At 41.5% G+C, this 17,500-nt stretch overlaps 2 protein-coding genes across 5 annotated transcripts in view; both read left to right on the top strand.

Moving 5' to 3' along the window:
• The window catches only part of LOC123510335 (interference hedgehog-like), a 44,595-nt gene extending 33,437 nt beyond the window's left edge, over positions 1-11,158 (top strand). Inside the window, exons 3-16 of one of the 2 annotated variants that reach the window (XM_045265409.1) lie at positions 393-661; positions 865-1,078; positions 1,994-2,206; positions 2,753-2,971; positions 3,369-3,524; positions 3,854-4,009; positions 4,351-4,542; positions 4,651-4,763; positions 5,125-5,249; positions 5,797-6,040; positions 6,742-6,880; positions 7,221-7,421; positions 9,296-9,444; positions 9,754-11,158. In XM_045265409.1, coding sequence (XP_045121344.1) covers positions 393-661; positions 865-1,078; positions 1,994-2,206; positions 2,753-2,971; positions 3,369-3,524; positions 3,854-4,009; positions 4,351-4,542; positions 4,651-4,763; positions 5,125-5,249; positions 5,797-6,040; positions 6,742-6,880; positions 7,221-7,421; positions 9,296-9,444; positions 9,754-9,978 — 2,615 coding nt within the window. In that variant the 3' untranslated portion in view covers positions 9,979-11,158. Of the gene's footprint in view, positions 1-389; positions 662-864; positions 1,079-1,993; positions 2,207-2,752; positions 2,972-3,368; positions 3,525-3,853; positions 4,010-4,350; positions 4,543-4,650; positions 4,764-5,124; positions 5,250-5,796; positions 6,041-6,741; positions 6,881-7,220; positions 7,422-9,295; positions 9,445-9,753 lie in introns of both variants that reach the window. The other variant, XM_045265408.1, reaches the window with a different exon arrangement.
• A 3,220-nt stretch (positions 11,159-14,378) lies between these two features.
• LOC123510001 (heparan sulfate 2-O-sulfotransferase pipe-like) overlaps positions 14,379-17,500 on the top strand; it is a 24,281-nt gene continuing 21,159 nt past the window's right edge. Inside the window, exon 1 of one of the 3 annotated variants that reach the window (XM_045264673.1) lies at positions 14,379-14,679. Coding sequence is in view for 1 of the 3 variants with exons in the window: in XM_045264672.1 (XP_045120607.1) it covers positions 14,636-14,679 (44 nt within the window). In the remaining 2 variants the exon portion in view is untranslated. The remainder of the gene's footprint in view (positions 14,680-17,500) is intronic. The other 2 variants (XM_045264674.1, XM_045264672.1) reach the window with 2 other exon arrangements.

Genomic DNA, 17,500 nt, shown 5'->3' with positions numbered 1-17,500 from the left:
TGCCTCTTTTTCTCATATTTCCTTAAGAGAAGATGGAGAAACAGGAAAAGATTAAGAACAAGGAGGAAGAGGAGGAGGAGGAATTTCAATGAGATGTAGCAAGTGGTCCACACACACACACACACACACACACACACACACACACACACACACACACACACACACACACACACACACACACACACACACACACACACACACACACACACACACACACACACACACACACACAACAATGGGTCTTTTTTCTATACATATATGAGAATTTTGTTACCCTTGGCCATTACCAGTAAAAAAAAAAAAAACATCAACCACCATCACCATTACCACTATTGCCATTACTACTACTACTACTACTATTTCTACTACTACTACTACTACTACTACAGCAGACGGGTTCCGAGTGGGCTTTGAGAGGTGGCCATCATCGGAAGTAGTAGCAGTGCCAGGGACAGAAGTGCGCCTGCCATGCTCCACCAACGACACAGCCGACAAGATTTCCTGGAAGTTCAACAGTCACTTCCTGCACTCCCCTGGCAGCGGCCCAGAGTACACTGTGCCTGAAGGGTTCCAGGTGGTGGCGGTGCAGGGTGGCAGTGAGCTGGTGGTGCGTCTGTCTGAGAGTGAGGCACAGTATGCTGACCAGACTGGGCTGTACCAGGTGAGAGGGACAAGGAACAGGGAACAGTGGTGTAGAAAGAGGGTGTAAGGAGAGAGAGAGATGGACATAGAAAGATCATCAGTGACTTAAAAAAAGGATTGAGAAAAATTGCTGTAAAAGAGAGAGAGAGAGAGAGAGAGAGAGAGAGAGAGATAGAGAGATATCCTAATCACACCAACACCAGTACTTCATTCTTCCTGCAGTGTGTGGCGTGGTTTGGCCCCATCGCCCTCACCTCGCTCCCTGGCAAGCTGCAGGCGGCTGTGTTGAGGGCGCCGGAGGGTGAGGTGCAGCAGGAGGAGGTGCAGGTGGTGGAGGGTGGGGCGGTGAGGGTGGAGTGTGAGGTGCCCTACTCCATCCCTGATGCCACGCTGACCTTCTATAGGGACGGCACCTTGCTTGACCTCACAAACGAAGGTAAGGAACATCAGTATTGTCAAGTCTGGTGGTGTGTGTGTGTGTGTGTGTGTGTGTGTGTGTGTGTGTGTGTGTGTGTGTGTGTGTGTGTGTGTGTGTGTGTGTGTGTGTGTGTGCTCTTGTTCCTCCTTTGTTGTGTCTCCTCAACTCTTTTTTTCCTATTTTTTGTTCCTTATGTGTTGTTTCCTTATTTGTGTGTGTGTGTATGTTAGAAACCTCTTAGTTTCTGCCAATTATTTATTAATTCATTAATATTTGTCTATTTGTATTTACCTTTATACTTTTACTTTTATACATTTCTAATAACCAGATAACCCACCTGTTGCCAGCACATCTGGACATTAGAGGCTGTAGCTCCACAATCTACAACACTCACAAATACATCAACCTATTATTATTTACCTATTTGTATTTACCAGTACACACACACACACACGCACACACACACACACACACACACACACACACACACACACACACACACACACACACACACACACACACACACACACACACACACACACACACACACACACACACACACACACACACACACACACCAGTCATAATCTTTCCCCACTTAATAAACACACTGTATTGTAACTAACTTTCTCTGGTAAACTCTGGAACTCCCTGCCTGTGTCTGTATTTCCAACTTCCATTGATTTGATTCCATTCAAGAGGGAGGTTTCAAGGCAGTTGTCCCTGTCCTCTGGCTGATTCTTTCGGCTCTGTAAGGAGACTGGCATTTGAGTGGGCCTTTTTTCTTTATATTTTTGTTGCCCTTGGCCAGTCCTCTCTTTCATAAAAAAAAAATCTAACCTAACATGTCACAATCTTTCTTCATACAGCTAACACAACAATTTCCCACCTAGCTTTACCCAACCTAACCTAACCTAACCTTATCTCACACAGCATACCAGCAGACTCCACATGGGGACCTGCTGGTGATGGGTGTGGGGGTGTGGGCAGAGGGCGTATACACCTGCTATGCCCACAACCAAGCATTGGGGAGGGGTGTAACTCTGCCCACAGCCACTAGGGTCAAAGTGCTCCCCAGGGCCCCAGCGCTCCCTGTGGCCCCACCTGTGTTTGTGACACTGGGGACTGTTTACTCTGGCCATGCTGGTGAGTGTAAGGGAGTGTTGAGGAAGGATTTGTGGTGCTTGCTGGTTGTTGTGTGGCTGTATGGTTGTGTTGTGTGAAGGTAGAGGGATGTTTATAGAGAAGGAAGAGAGGTACAGGTAGAGATCTTGATTTTTTTCCCTTTTTTTTCATGTGTTTGGAATTTCCTCATTTCTTTCTACCTTCTTTTTTCTGTCTCTTCTCATCTCTTCTTTTGTCTTCTCTTTTCCTCTCTTTTCTTTCTCTGCCCTTCTCTTCTCTTCTTCTCTTCTTTGTCATGTCTTCCTTTCTCTTTTTTTCTCTTCTCTTTTCTTACTCTACTCTTCTCTTCCTCTTTCTCTTCTCTTCTTTTTCTCTGCTCTTCTCTTCCTCTGATTTCTTTCTTTCTCTGTTCTTTTCTTTCTTCTCTTTCTTTCTTCCTTCCTTCTCCATGTGGTGACTACAACCACTTCTGAACACCTCATCTTCTTGTCATCTCCTCTGTCACATCACTCATATATTCTCCTTTACATCTACTGTCTTGTATAATCCCTTGTCATCCTCCCTCAGGCACCAACCTCACTCTGCCATGCCTCGCGAATGGCAACCCTAAGCCAGTAGTGCGGTGGTCACGATATGGCACTGCGCTTCCCTCAGGGGCGTCTGAAGGGATTGATGGCTCCCTACAGCTCCCCAGTGTGGCAGTAGAGGATGCAGGGACATACTTGTGTCATGCCAGTAATGGTGTTGGGAAGGAGAAGATTCTGCATGTGTCTGTGGAGGTTGTGGGTGAGTTTGTGAGGTATAGTGCAATTCAGGGTTGCACTTTGATTTTGTTTTGGTGGGTGAAATGTACAGATGAGTTTGCAGTTTTTTTTGGGGGGTGGGTTGGGGTGGGGGCCACCCCACTTAATATATGGATTGACAATCTTATTTTCCTTCTGTTTATTTATGTGTTTGTTTTCTGTTGGTATTTTTAGGCCCAAGGGTGAAGATCAGCTTGCTTTGAATGATTTATGTTAGTGAATGTGAAATACCTAGGCAATAGGCAGCTAGTAAGAGAGATGATAGATAGAATGAAAATAAACATGCGTCTTAATTTATGTCTCTTAAGGTGTTTTACATAATTCAGTGCAGCACGGCACTGACATGAATATATAATAATTCCTTCATTGTTGTGCCTCAGAGCCGCCCAGCATCACAAGGGCACCACAGTCACAGCGTGTGGAGGAAGGGGAGGCACTGACCCTGCACTGCCGTGCCCGGGGTCACCCACAGCCAAGGGTGATGTGGGTGTTCAACGGTGAGGTGGTGTTTGACTACGGCAACATTGCTGTCACAGGTGAGACACGCACACAGAGAGAGAGAGAGAGAATGCCACATTTAAAAATGCTTCATCATTGTTTTCAATGCTTCCATTTCCACCGGAACTGTCCTTCACATCTCCTACTCTTGCTTGACATGTACACTTGCTGTGTCTACTGCCAGACACAGCAGGGTGAAGATGGTGCTAGAAGGAAGAGGTTTACCAAAGAGAGGGGTTAATTAAAGGAGAATAAATGAGTGAGGGAAAGAGAATGAGGAAAAGGATGAGGAGGTAATGAGAAGTAACTGTAGTCATCAGCCACTACACCACAAGCACACACTCACAGCCTGGTCCTCCACCCACAGATGAAGGCTTGGTGATCCGAGCTGTGCAGAAGGAGCATGCAGGGATCTTCCAGTGCTTTGCCCACAACCCTGAGGGAGCAGTTCAAGGTGTGGCCATGGTGAGCGTGGTGCCGCGGACCGTCACAGCTGTACCAGGAGCCACACACACCAGGCCAGGTAAGGCAAGGAGTGCTGCACTTTCTAACTGAAGGCTGTGGGGCTGAAATACATCCATCATTATCACAGGCTTTGTTACGGAGACATGGAAGGATTCTTTTTACTCCTTGCCTTTGTTTGAATAAATTTACTTCACCACATTGAAGGACAGGTTGCCTAAGTTTCTTTTATAAGCTTTAGAACTGAAATATGCCCCATAATTTCTTAGGGGAAATACTATAGAAATGTAACTGCTTGCTTATGAGTAAATGTACTTCAGCACTTGAAAGTACCTCAAACACCTGTGGAAAACTGACTGTACTATTGTATTGTCAGCAAACAATTCACATTTTCACCAACAGATCACGTACCAGATGACGTGGGTCCTCGGAGGAAGAATGTGCAGGATGGTGACAGCACTGGTGGGTCAGGAGGGAGAGGAGGTAGGAAAGGAAGAAAGGGGCCAAAGAGAAAGAAGACAGAGAGAGAGGGAGACTTGTCATCACATGGAGGGAGCAAGATGAGGAAGGGAGGCAAAGGAAACAGGAAGAAAGGTAAGACTTGTGGCTGTATGCAAGTCAGAATGAGACTGTGATAAACAGGCCGGAATTTGAAATAACTTACTTGTTTACCCACTTACATACTTACTCAACCCCCTTCAGGACGCATGGTGCCCCCGTCCATACCTCACATCACCAAGGTGTCTGATGAGTCAGTGATGGTATCCTGGGAAGGGCCCCCGGAGTCACAGAGCCTGCCAATACTCTTCTATAAGGTAGGTTCTTTACCCTTTGCTTACTAGAACAGGAGACTGGCTGAGACTGCAGGACCTTTTTTTTATGTAAAAGGAAAACTGACCAAGGGCAATAGAAAGAGTTAAGCAAAAACAAAAAGGCCTACTTAGTTGCCAGTTCCCATGCAGGTCTAAGAGTTAGCCAAAAGAAATAGATGTCTTAAAAGCTCCCTCTTAGATTAATTCAGGTCAGGAGTGTAACAAGAAGAGCTCATTTCCTGCTATTTGGAAAGTGTGTAGAGGAAAAGTTTTAAAAGAGAAGGGCATTTTTTAGTTCTTGAATTGTTTATTACTACATATTGCTTTGTTTCTCCCCTTTTTATTCATGATTCATTTCTTGCAGGTCCAGTACAAGCTGGTGAGGATCCGAGAGCACCAAGGAAGCCAGTGGAGAACAGCCGATGAGAACATTATACCTCGCACCACCTCATACGAAGTGACAGGGCTGCAGACGGGACGAGTGTACAGGTGTGTGGTGGTGGTGGTGTGTGGCAGTAGTGGTGGTTGTGGTGGTGTTTGGTGTGTGGTGTGTGTTCATGGTGTTTGGTGTGTGGTGTGTAAAATGTGGTGGTGGTGTGTGGTGTGTGGTGGTGGTGTGTGGTATGTTGTGTGTGGTGGTGTTGGTAGTGGTGGTGTATGGTGTGTAATAGTGGTTTGTGGTGGTAGTGTTTGTTTTAGTGTTTAATGTTTGTTTGTTATAGTTACTGTTATTGTTGTTGTTACTTTTACATGAGGGAGGAAGATTCAAAAGCAAAACAAATTCAGAAGGAGAAAAAAGAGATCCACTCCATCTTTTTATATGAGAGGGGCACAAGGGCAACAAGAGAGAGAGAGAGAGAGAATAGAAACACCACTGATTAATAGAAGAGTAAAAAAAAAGGAGTACAAAAATTACCATGAAATGAGAATTAAGTCCCTGTAGTAGTGTGCCCTAAGCTTCCATTTTCTGCAATTACATTCTCTTACATCCTAGAGAAAGGTTTAAGAGCCGTAACCCTCCCATCAACACCCACAGGTTCCGCATCGCTGCTGTGTACACCAACAATGACAACCTCCTTGGGCCAACCTCTCGCCGATTTCTACTGGAGGAGGACTCAAACACCCAGCGTCCAGAGGTGCCCCCCACCATCACCTCACTGCACCAGGAGGCCCCCACACTGGTCAGGGCAAGGTGGAGCTACAACTCCACGCCAGGAATACCAGTGGAGGGGTTCTTCATTTACTACCGGGAGTCCACAGTGGCAGGAAGTTACATTAAGGTGGGTGTTGCTGCTGTGATTGTAATAAGGGCTTCTCCCATCCTTTAGTTTTTCTTACCCTTTTTCTCTAACATATTCCATTCATCTATCTGTGTGTTATGTTTTTGACTAGTGTCTACTTTACTAATGAATACCTCAAGCAACAGAAAGGCAGTTTAAAAATGGTAAATGAAGGCTGGACAGGCAAAGAATTTGAGGAAGAGTTCAGCTCATAATTTCGTTGGTGTGAAGTAGACAGGCAAAATAGAGAGATGGCAAGAGGAAGCTATGAAAGGAAAACTGTCTTTATTCCTGCCTTTGCATTCTCTCCCCACATTCTTCAATCTTCACATTCTTCTTTCATTGATTTTTCTCACCTATTCCAGTCCTCTATCTGTACAGTCAGTTGTCACCCCTCATTTAAAGGAAGACTGTCTTTATTATTCCTGTCTCTCCATCCCCTTTTCCCATTTTACACTTTTCCTCATCCTTTTCTCTCACATAATCCATTCCTCTATCTGAATGCTGTCACCTGCAATTCCTAATGACTAGAGTGAGTTGAAAAAAAAGACTACTTTTATCTCTGTTTTTATTCCTGTCCTTGGATTATCTTCTTCCACCCTTTCATTCTTTTCTCACCTACTTCTCTCTTATATACCAGTAGTGCATCACTCTATCTGTATAGTGTCATCTGTGATCTGCAACATCAAACCTTTCAACAGCTGACAGTGCTGGACCCAGACAAGAGGGAACATGTTGTGTCGCACCTCAAGGCAAATGTTTCCTATGACTTCAAGATGCAGTGCTTTAACATGGCTGGCCGCTCTAACTTCTCCAAGGTGATGAGGAATAATGCTCCTGGTGAGTGTGTTGCTTTCTGTTGCTTATGAGTCTCTTCCACTTTTCATAGTCAAAAACAGTTTTCTCCGGTGTTCATCCTTGTGAGTTGTGTCTTCCTCCACACAGCCTCCAGGTTTTCAGTCTTCTCTTTCATTTTCTTTCTCCTCCCTCTGACTCTTATGCTCTTTTAAGTATATGAATGAAAAGAGGAAACAAAAGAGGATATAAGAAAGAAACACTAATGGAAAATGGAAAAATAAGAAATGATAACGAGAAGGAAATTCTTTAGATATTGTTAATATTTTAGTGTCATCTTTAGGGACTTCCTAACTAATGAGCTTCAACCTTTTCACACTGGCAGGTCACTCAGTAAGCACCACCCAAGAGCCACAGGAGGGGGAGGTGGAGGCACGGGAGCAGGTGCCAGTGGTGCGTGAAGGGGAGCCAAGCAGTGTGTCTAGCACCCACCTGTACATCATCTTGGGGGCAGCGCTGGGCCTCCTGCTGCTCATCGTGGTGGTGTCAGCCTCTGTCTACACCTGCCGCAACAAGAACTCTGATGGTAAGCTGTTTATAGGGCTGGGATTGAGTGACTAGTTTTAAGTCTGATTATTTGTGGGATGGGAAAGTTTGGAGAGAGAGAGAGAGAGAGAGAGCAAGCAAGCATAGGAGTGGACATGAAAATGGGTGTGTAGAGAGAAAAAAAAAATTATATGTAGAAAGGGTTTGGATGTTTGGAAAGACTAGATAATGTGTGTAGAGACAAAATGGGTATGAAGAGATAGATTAGAGATGTGTTGAGAGGAGAGATCACATCAATTCTTCGTAGGGTTTTCTTTACTACTGGAAGCTTGTAGAGTGTTTCAAGGATTGGTAGTATAGTTCACCAGGGTATTTGCTTTGGTGAGTGTTCGGAGTGTTGGAGGGTTAGGTTAGTTTATTTTTGGGGTTGTGTTTGGAGTTTCTTTACATAACAGAAGCATTAACTACATTTCAATGGCAGACAATGGTTCACTGCTTTATTTGTCAAGGTGAGGTATCCATAGCATTAGAAGCAAATCTGAATAGATTTGATGGGTATCTGGAGTCACCATGGAGATGATTTTTGAGGTTTCTTTACTTACAGAAGCTTTTACAGTGCCATTTCAAAGGTCTGGGTTGGCTGACTAGGGAATTTTGTGGTATTTTGAGTTATACCTTAATAATTTGTATGTCTCTACTTATTAAGGCATTGAATACATACTTTCTAGGCATTTCTGAACTATTTTTGGGTATATTTATGTATTATTTCATGTTTATCCCTTTAAATGAAGTATCAATAGGGTAATAGCTGCCAACATATAAATCTAATGGAAGACTGATATTTTGTAACAGTTGGCAATTTTTGTTCACTATTTCCATGCCCCAGACGGAAAAAGCGAGTCCTAAGGTAAAAGAGGGTAGTGAAGTGAGGTAGTGCATAGTGGCAGTGCTTCCATCCTGCTGTAAATATTTAATGTAAGTGTGTGTTGGATTGGATCATACACACAGTTATGGTTGGGGATTGTGCAACATGCCACACTCCCTCCCTGTCTTCTGCCTTTTCTTAACTCTTTCACTGCAATGTATAATAACAATGTAAAACACAAAAGGCTCTATATTAAATCTTGTAGAGCTCTTATGAGAAAGAAAAGGAAATGAAAAGAGTAGATCAATGGGTGTTTAGCCAGCATGATAAGATGAGGAAGCTGTAGAACAAGAGATATCCTGAAGTGATTTGCAATTAAAGAAACCTAAGATAGCAGTGAGAGGGTTAAGATCAAGTACTTTGGCTTGCTGGTGTTCAGTAGTGAAACCTGACGATTGGTTCTTGGCTGATGGGAGGACTTGAGGTAGAGGGAGTGGCCAAACAGTGGTGTGAGTGTGGCAGCTTACTTGATTTATGACCTTTGTATCTTATCAGAAGTTCCTGTATGTTGGAATATTTTGATGGAGTTTTCTGTACTGTTTACTGCCTTAGATTTCTCATGATGATAGTTATGATCTTATTATCTTTGTTAATGTACTGTATGTATTTACTTAGTTGTATTCAGCTGGTTGTAATTCACAGGACCTGAGCTACACTCCTTGCCATGTGCTCCTGCCCCCATATCTGTATTTATCCAGTGCTTGTTTAAGTTGATGCCTACTCTTTGCTGATTCTGGATTTTCATTCTATTTATTCTAAACTTCAGTATTTTGTTGAGGAGTCTATACTGATGTTAGTGTATTGTTTTTTTTATTTCCTTTAGTGCCAAATTATATCTGGACTATTTTAGGTATTTCTGGGGTGTTTCTTAATTGCCAACATATTCTCATGCATCATTCTTGATTTTTAACAACCTCTATTGACAACGGTTTTCATTTTATGTCTTTCCATTACTTATCACTAAAATATTGTGGTTGTTTTTGTTCCAGATGATACCCGGTCAGTTAAGTATGAGGACACTTCCCTTCACATCCACCGAGAGACCTCCACCTACTCCCTGCCTCAGACACCTCGGGGGAAGGGACCCAATGGGTACCTGCCTCACCAAGGCATCACCATCACTGCAGATGATGAGAAGGTCAGTGTTGTGCTGGGCAGGGACATAGTAACTCAGTTATAATGCCACAACATCACAGACTTTATTCTTAAGCATTAAGAATGCTACAATAATGTTGAATGAGAATGTTAAGTGAAATGATAAAGATACATACTGGCAAATACTGAATTCCAATGTAGTATTGGTTGTATTCAACATAGAAATTTTCACAAATGACTCTTGTGGGAAAAGAAGAATGTAAAATATAATTATGAAGAAAGTGACAAACATTGAATCCCACTAATGGAATCCATTCCTTCCTCTCCTCCCACTTGTTACCACCACAAGCAGGCGGTGATGGAGAGCTCCGTCACCGAGAACAACAACCACAGCACCAGGCAAGTCAGCCGCTGCTTCACATCCCCAGCGCGTCGCATCGCCTCTGAGGATGGCTGCGTTGACATGGGGGTGAAGACTCTTGCCATCACGAAGACAACCTACGACACCGGCCCTCCACCATCACCACCCCTCAGTGCCGTGGAGTCCCCAGGGAAGGAATATGCTTACCACTCCTGAGGTGGGCTGGTTGTGTTTGCCGGGTAGTATGTTGTGTAGTAGTGGTGGTGAGGGATGAGAAACTGTACAAGGGTTCCTCAAGTTTTGACAGTTCTGTTCCTATGCTACATTGGAAGCCAATTTTCAGCATAGATTGGAACAAACATAATGAAGCACCTACAGTATGTCACGCCCTTATGCTAATGCTGTAGTACTATAAAGTCATAACCTAAGACAAACTCACAGAGGACATGTAACAAATAAAAAGACAAGGAAATAAATTGATAATAAAACAAAAATCAGCAAAGTGGAATGCACAGGGGCAGGCACTGCCAGTGTTGTAAACCTTAAATCAGCAGAAGTTGAGACCATCATAATCCAAGGATACCCTGTACTGTTTTTCATCCCTGGTGGCATTAGTGGTGGTGGTGGAGGTCCTCTTTGTACCTGTAGATATGTGGATGCTGAACTTTGAGTAGTGAGGATTGCATACTCTGAGGGAAGCTAAGAGGTGTTGTGTCCTCACTCTATCCCTATAAGAATCAAACATTGTGGTAATGAAGTATACATTTCCAGCCTTATAAACTTTTGTGATGTGCTTGTGTGACTGTGTAATTAAGAATATACATGTATACATTTATCATGAAGAATCACTCTGTACTTCAACTCAGGACTGTAGTGATGAAAAAGTGACCAGAATAATGGTTAATAAATGATGTCATTCTAAAACATGTAACTCAGGAGTGATACAAGCTTAGTGGCTCATGATAAGCTGCATGCAGTGAGGCGGCAGCAGCAGCAGCAGCAGCAGTATGGCACATCACAGGAGGGAAAGGGAACAGTGTGAACTTAAGTGCAGTTATCTAAATACCTGACCGGTGTACCAATGTGATATTACAATTAAGGTTTTTGTACAAAGATGATGTGTGTGTCCCATTGTATCTGTAAACTGTGAGGGAGGAAGAAGAGAAAAAATGTGTGTGTGTGTGTGTTGTGTCCTTTCATGCCGATAAACTATAATGGAAGGAAGAAGGGAATTGCTATGTGGGTGTATGTTTTTGTACGTGCTTTTCTGTACCAGTGTCTGACCTCAAGATCCACTCAAGAAACAGAGAACAGAGTGGTCATGAGGGAGTCTTGTTGTCCTAGTGTAGTAATGTTAGTCCTTTGTAGTCCTGTGACATAAATGGGTAAGAAGTAACATGTGTCTCACCATTGCCTTGTAAACAATACTTCCCTTCACAGTAGCCATGAAAAATTTATCTGAAGGTGGAATCACTATTCAGCCATGAGAGAGATTTTATTATTATTATTATTATTATTATTATTATTATTATTATTATTGTTATTATTATTGTTTATTTATAGTTTTATTTTATTTATTTATTTATTTATTATTATGATTTTATTTATTTTTTATTATTATTATTATTATTATTATTATTATTTATTTATTCATTTTATTTATTTATTTATTATTTTTTTATTTATTTATTTATTTTATTTTATTTTATTTATTTATTTATTTATTTATTTATTTATTTATTTTTTTTTTTTTTTGGTAACTGACCCTGACATGGAGGTATGAAGCACAACACAGCACATTAGACTTTTAGACCATAAAGATTTTGAGTTTGTAGGATGATTTTTGTGGCTTTTGTACTGCTTTTCAATACAAGGGAAATGTGTGCTTGTGTTTTCACCATTGTATTTGTGCTGGATTAAGTTGAGTTCACGATACCCCTGCCCCCTTTTTTTTCTTCCTTTTCAGATTTTTTTTCAATAGTGTGAAGGTTCTTTTGCTATATTTTTTTCTATAATGATTATAGTTATTTACTTGATTTGTCTTGCCTGGGTGGCATTATTTTTACAAACTTTTGATTTTTTTTTTTTTTTTTTTTTTAGACAATTTCTTGTTCCTTGTGTGTGCATGCGTGTGTGTGTGTTTCAGTATCTTCCTTGAGCAGATAATAGTTCTGTCTGTACAGAATACAATAATGGCAGCCTTGGTAATCTCCTTCCCTGTTCATGACTGAGAGGAAAACTTGTATGGCTGTGACAATAGCCAGACACTTCCTCACCCTTGCTCAAAGATGATGAAATATGCTCTCTCTCTCTCTCTCTCTCTCTCTCTCTCTCTCTCTCTCTCTCTCTCTCTCTCTCTCTCTCTCTTACCTATTTTGTAAACTTGATAGGCTATTGTTGGAAGAATACATTACCATTTTAGATAAAAGGCAAGTTCTTAAGAACAGATAGATTGATAATATATTTTTTTCTTATGATTTCACAATCCCTGGTCAGTTTCCTTATGTTATAGGAAAAAAAAGAAGCTGCCCTTACATTGATGCACTGATTGGTAGACATGAGACCTCACCCTGCCACTCAAGACCCATAAGGCAACCATCTGCTGAGCTATAAGAATTACATAGAGGTGGAGCTGCTGAGAAGTACAGCAGTAATGAAAGTAACCAGTTAACCTAGATTACCGGGGATGCTGGAACGATGAGAGATTGATATGGAGTCAGTGTGATTCAAATTAATTTTAGGACCTACATTCTTCCACCTTTAGTGATGCTAAGATCTTGTTGATTTTTATTCCTGGTGGTCTGTCTTCTCTCATGAAGGAGAGTAAGTAATTGAACTTTTCTCCTTATAGATAAACTGTGCCACTGAGTAATGTTATAATGATAATGCCAAGACCAAATTATTGTTCCTACGCTCTCCATTTGCCGCAACTCCCTGTCCCCCAACGCTTACAAAAAAAAAAAAAAAAAAAATTTATATCGTACTGAAACTCGCTCAAGTGAAAGGTTAGGCCATAGGTTACGTGGAGGGGCCTAGTTCATGTCTCCATTTTCCCTTTCTCTTTTCGCTGCTTCCTTGTTATAAGTCAGGAGCGGTGGCGTTAATCTTGTTTCATCCAGTTTCTTTCCATTTCATGACGCTGCTCGTCACAAATTCACCTGTTTGAAATAGCAACCATATGCGAGGATTCTAATGGATTGGAATAATAAAATAAAGGAAGCTGCATGCAAGAAGTGATGAGGCCTAGAGGATTCTACTCTGCATGAATTATAATGCCTACCTATCATCCTCATCCATTAATTTATCTACCTAATATTTTGAAGCCCCCTAATGATTCATATAAAACGAATGTGTTAATAAATAAATAGAATCTGCCACAAAACATCCATTAATCTTGATGTACTACATGCGTACGTTGCATGTCTACTCTCCATAAAACATTCCTTCTACCTCTATAATTCCATAAACCTTCCAAGTTACGTTAAGTGGAGCGAGAATTACTGGTGAGCGAACGAAGCAGAAAGAAACATGTATTGATGACCATCAGTTAACTCCAGTTATTCTCGTTCACTGCATGTTCGTACAACGATGCTGACGATCTCATCTGCTGGGCCCTGCTGCCCTGCTCCCGTTCTTCAAACGGTCAAAACTCCACCGCAGGTCCATCTGACATCTGTCAGTCACTAAGGTCATGGACGGAGAAAGAGCTAACGAGGAAAAAAGAAGTGCTGGCAGTATCAGAGAAATGTACTGCACCTATTTCTTATTACTGCTCACAGTTATATGGGTCTTCATGTATTACTCGACCATGCTGATATGTCAACCCTTTGAATGCAGTTTGGCACACCTTGCACAAACCATTCGAGGTGTTTCCATTTTATTGTTCTACAGTAATTTCTAAAACTTCTTGTAGAGATTGGAAAAAAATAATTAGTTATTTTCCTCTTTTCTTTCCGGCACGACACATCGCAATGAAACTGAAATGTCGAGTGTCCTCTGTCAATCTGGAGGCCACGGCGCAAGAAACGAGAAAGCGAGGCTGCGAAAGTTTCATAAATGATTTCGTCTTATCTTGACACGTTGCGCATGCTTTAATTAATGGAACCTAATGGTGCCTTCAAATGTCTGCACCACTGTAATGATTTATCAGCGATTGTGCATCACCAATGGGGAAAACACTCATGACAACACGCATTGCTATCAAGAATAAATAATAAAAAAAAGATAAGTAAATATTTAAGAAAAGGAAAAAGAAAAATCCATTGTCTTTAAAGTATTATGAGAAGATTAATGGAACCTAATGAACCAAAGTCAAGAGTATGTGTTTTTCAACCCCTTTGGTATATGCAACTTTCTAGTGATACCTTAACTGTAATTATTATTATGCATCATCATCAAGAAGAGGGAAAAAAATGCTGAGAGCACGACCAATCATTTCCATGGCCTTTGAAAATAGAGAAGAATTATAAAACCAGATTTAGTTGGATTAGAGAAGAAAGCGAGGTGGAGGAGCAGGAGCAAAGTCAGCGAACGAAGGAAAAGGAAACTACAAAGCGACGATTTAATAACTGACTCAGCCGCTCGCTCGGCTATAATATAGTCAGCGCTCGCAGCCTCGCGGCTCGCCGCAGTGCCGCAGCCGCCAGCCGCTCATCCTCAGACCTCAGTAGCAGCCAAGAGCTCTTGGCGGGTGGATATACGCACCTCGCTCTGGTGGAAGCTGTGAGAGGTTGCGGTCACACTGAGAAAAGAAAGCTAATCTCGGACTCTCTCAAGTGAGCGATGTACGTGAGGACTCCTGAGTGAGGGACAAGACGCGTGGCAGGAGTGTGGTGGGTGTTGTAGTCACGTGGACAGCTTTCCTGAGGCCAAAATGACAACTTTAGCGAGACTCTGGCGCCAGTATGTGCCGGCAAGGTAAGGACGGTAATTGCTTTTGTTCCGCGCCAAGTGAGTGAGAGAGAGAGAGAGTTTCATGTAGTCTCTGAGGTGTGCTTATTCTACCTTAATGATCCTTGTTTGCTTCAGTCTATGTATAGTTTACAGTGTATTATAGTGTCTCTCACGTTTAACTTTTTAGGTTACAGTGGATGACGATTCATAGCTTTCATTCCTATATGGTTGACTGTGGACAGGACAGTGTAGTTTTTATTTATTCATTCATTTTGTATTTATTGAATGATATTGAAATGATATTAGTATTTCCCTCCGATGGTTAGAGTATGTTTGGTTACGTTAGATTTGTATCTTGAGTACCATGACGCGTTTCCATTTTAATTCTACTTACCATTTGGTGACTTTATGCAGCCTCAGAGACTTAGGTGGGTGATTAAAATAGTGAAGACTGTGGCTATTAGTCTTCTGACCTTCATAGACACTTCCTGATGTCAATAAAATGGTCTAATCGTACACAAAAATCAAGGTAAAAATGTGTCCCAGAGTATTGAAAGGGTTAATGCAACTCGTTAGTGCAATTGCTAATCTCTTCATTGTGTAGATCAACGTTAAACAACAATGTCTAGAAGTAAGTTGTCACTCGAAATTAGTGAGTCAGAGTTATTTCCATAAAACTGTACTTATTTGTTTATTTTCATAATTCATTGATTTTGATGGCTAAACTGCAATATTCCGATCCACTCTGTGCGTCTCAAATTCACCGGATCTCGTCACTTTCTCCGGCAAGCAGGTTACTTTCCAACGCCACGAGAGAGAGAAAAAAAAGTAAGAAAATAGATAATATGAAAATAGATAAAAAAAATGAGAATAAAGAAAAAAATAGATAACAAACCATATTTATTGACAAGGAATTTTTACGTCTATTGATAAAGTTGTTCACTGCATTGTCTACGAGTCTTTCTATTTGACTTTTTACAAGCAAACAGATTGATGGTCTTCTTGTTTAGGCATTTGGTCAGCCACTGGGAATAATGCTACCCAATTACCGTGTTGTCTTCTTCATTGCATCATTGTTATTGTTATTTGTTAGCAGTGATCAAGTTTGTCCAGGCTACAACTTAACGCCACAACCTGTTCTCTTTCTCACTTTCTATAACTTTCTTTTAGTGTGCATCCTATATATTTTTTTTTATGTTCTATTTGTATTTATTTATTTTATTGTTACTGTTAGTTTTCTCTCTCTCTCTCTCTCTCTCTCTCTCTCTCTCTCTCTCTCTCTCTCTTACGGTAGCCTCCAAGACATTCATTCTTCCTCGCGCCATTTCCTGCGAAAGTGAGGGAACTTGTGTCAATATTTCCCCAAGTTTCCCCTTCTGCCGCCGGACCTTGAAAGTTAAAACAGACTGCACCGTTTTTCCCCTTTCCACTTTCCAAACACGTATATAACTCTCTCTCTCTCTCTCTCTCTCTCTCTCTCTCTCTCTCTCTCTCTCTCTCTCTCTCTCTCTCTCTCTCTCTCTCTCTCTGGTTCATTTTCCGTCATTACTAGGGAGCGATGATGAGTGTTATTATATGCTTTCATTTCCTGCATTGTGTCAAACGGTCTGGTGGTGACGATGAATTAATATCATTAGCATCCATTCATTGCCGCTTCCTCCTTTCACCTTTCGCCTTTCAGTCCCTCACGCTGCTTTTCTCCTCGTTCCAGAGAGAGAGAGAGAGAGAGAGAGAGAGAGAGAGAGAGAGAGAGAGAGAGAGAGAGAGAGAGAGAGAGAGTTTCAGCAGAGATATTAGAGTTAATTTTTGAGTGTAAATATAGTTTGGCTTTTCTCTCTCTGTTTGCGCCAGATGGTGCACAGACAGACAGGCACACACACGCACGCACGCACGCACGCACGCACGCACACACACACACACACACACACACACACACACACACACACACACACACACACACACACACACACACACAGATAGAGAGAGAGAGAGAGAGAGAGAGAGAGAGAGAGAGAGAGAGAGAGAGAGAGAGATAACACCCAGGAAGTCTGCCATTTGGTATTTCAACATGATCTCATTACAACGGCTGCCTGATACCAAAAAAAGATAAGAAAACCTATGCATAACATTTTACAATCACAGATAGAAGAATGTTGTGGGCATTCGATCGAGCACATAATGGGTAAAGTTTGATTAGTGTTCAGTTTAACCCCTTCAGTACCGGAACGCATTTTTACTCGAGTTTGGTTGTGATTAGACAGTTTTATTTACATTAGGAAGGATCTGTGGAAGTAAGGAGATTAATGATCAGAGTCGTCACTATTTCAACCCTCACATAAGTTTCTAAAGCTGTATAAAATCATCATATAGTAATCAGAATAAATAAAAACATCTGGTACTGAAGAGGTTAAATTTCCGTGCTTCCTGAGTCCGCTGACCTTAAACCCTTCCACTCGTAGACAAATCCCGCGCAACTTTTTTTTTTTTTTTTTTCAATTAGGTATTTAAGACTCCCCACCTGCTTCTATATTTCCAACTGCTAGTGTTCAGTTTAAATCCCCGTGCTTTATGAGCCTGTTGAGACCTTAACCCCTTCCACTCATAGACAAATCTCACACTCTTGTATATACAGCCTTTCATCAATCAGGTATATAGGTAAGATTCCCTACCTGCTTTTGTATTTCCAATTGATTAGTGTTCAGTTTAAATCCCCGTGCTTCCTGAGTCTGTTCAGCTCCAAACCCTTCCACTCATAGACAAATCCCACACAGTTTTTTATCAATAGGTATTTAAGACTTCCACCTGCTTCTGTATTTCCATCTTATGACATGAATTCTTTCAAGAC

Source organism: Portunus trituberculatus, chromosome 28 (assembly GCF_017591435.1).
Source record: "Portunus trituberculatus isolate SZX2019 chromosome 28, ASM1759143v1, whole genome shotgun sequence".
NCBI lineage: Eukaryota > Metazoa > Arthropoda > Malacostraca > Decapoda > Portunidae > Portunus > Portunus trituberculatus.
The sequence above is the reverse complement of the archived record's forward strand: the minus strand, read 5'-3'. Positions and strand labels throughout refer to the sequence as shown.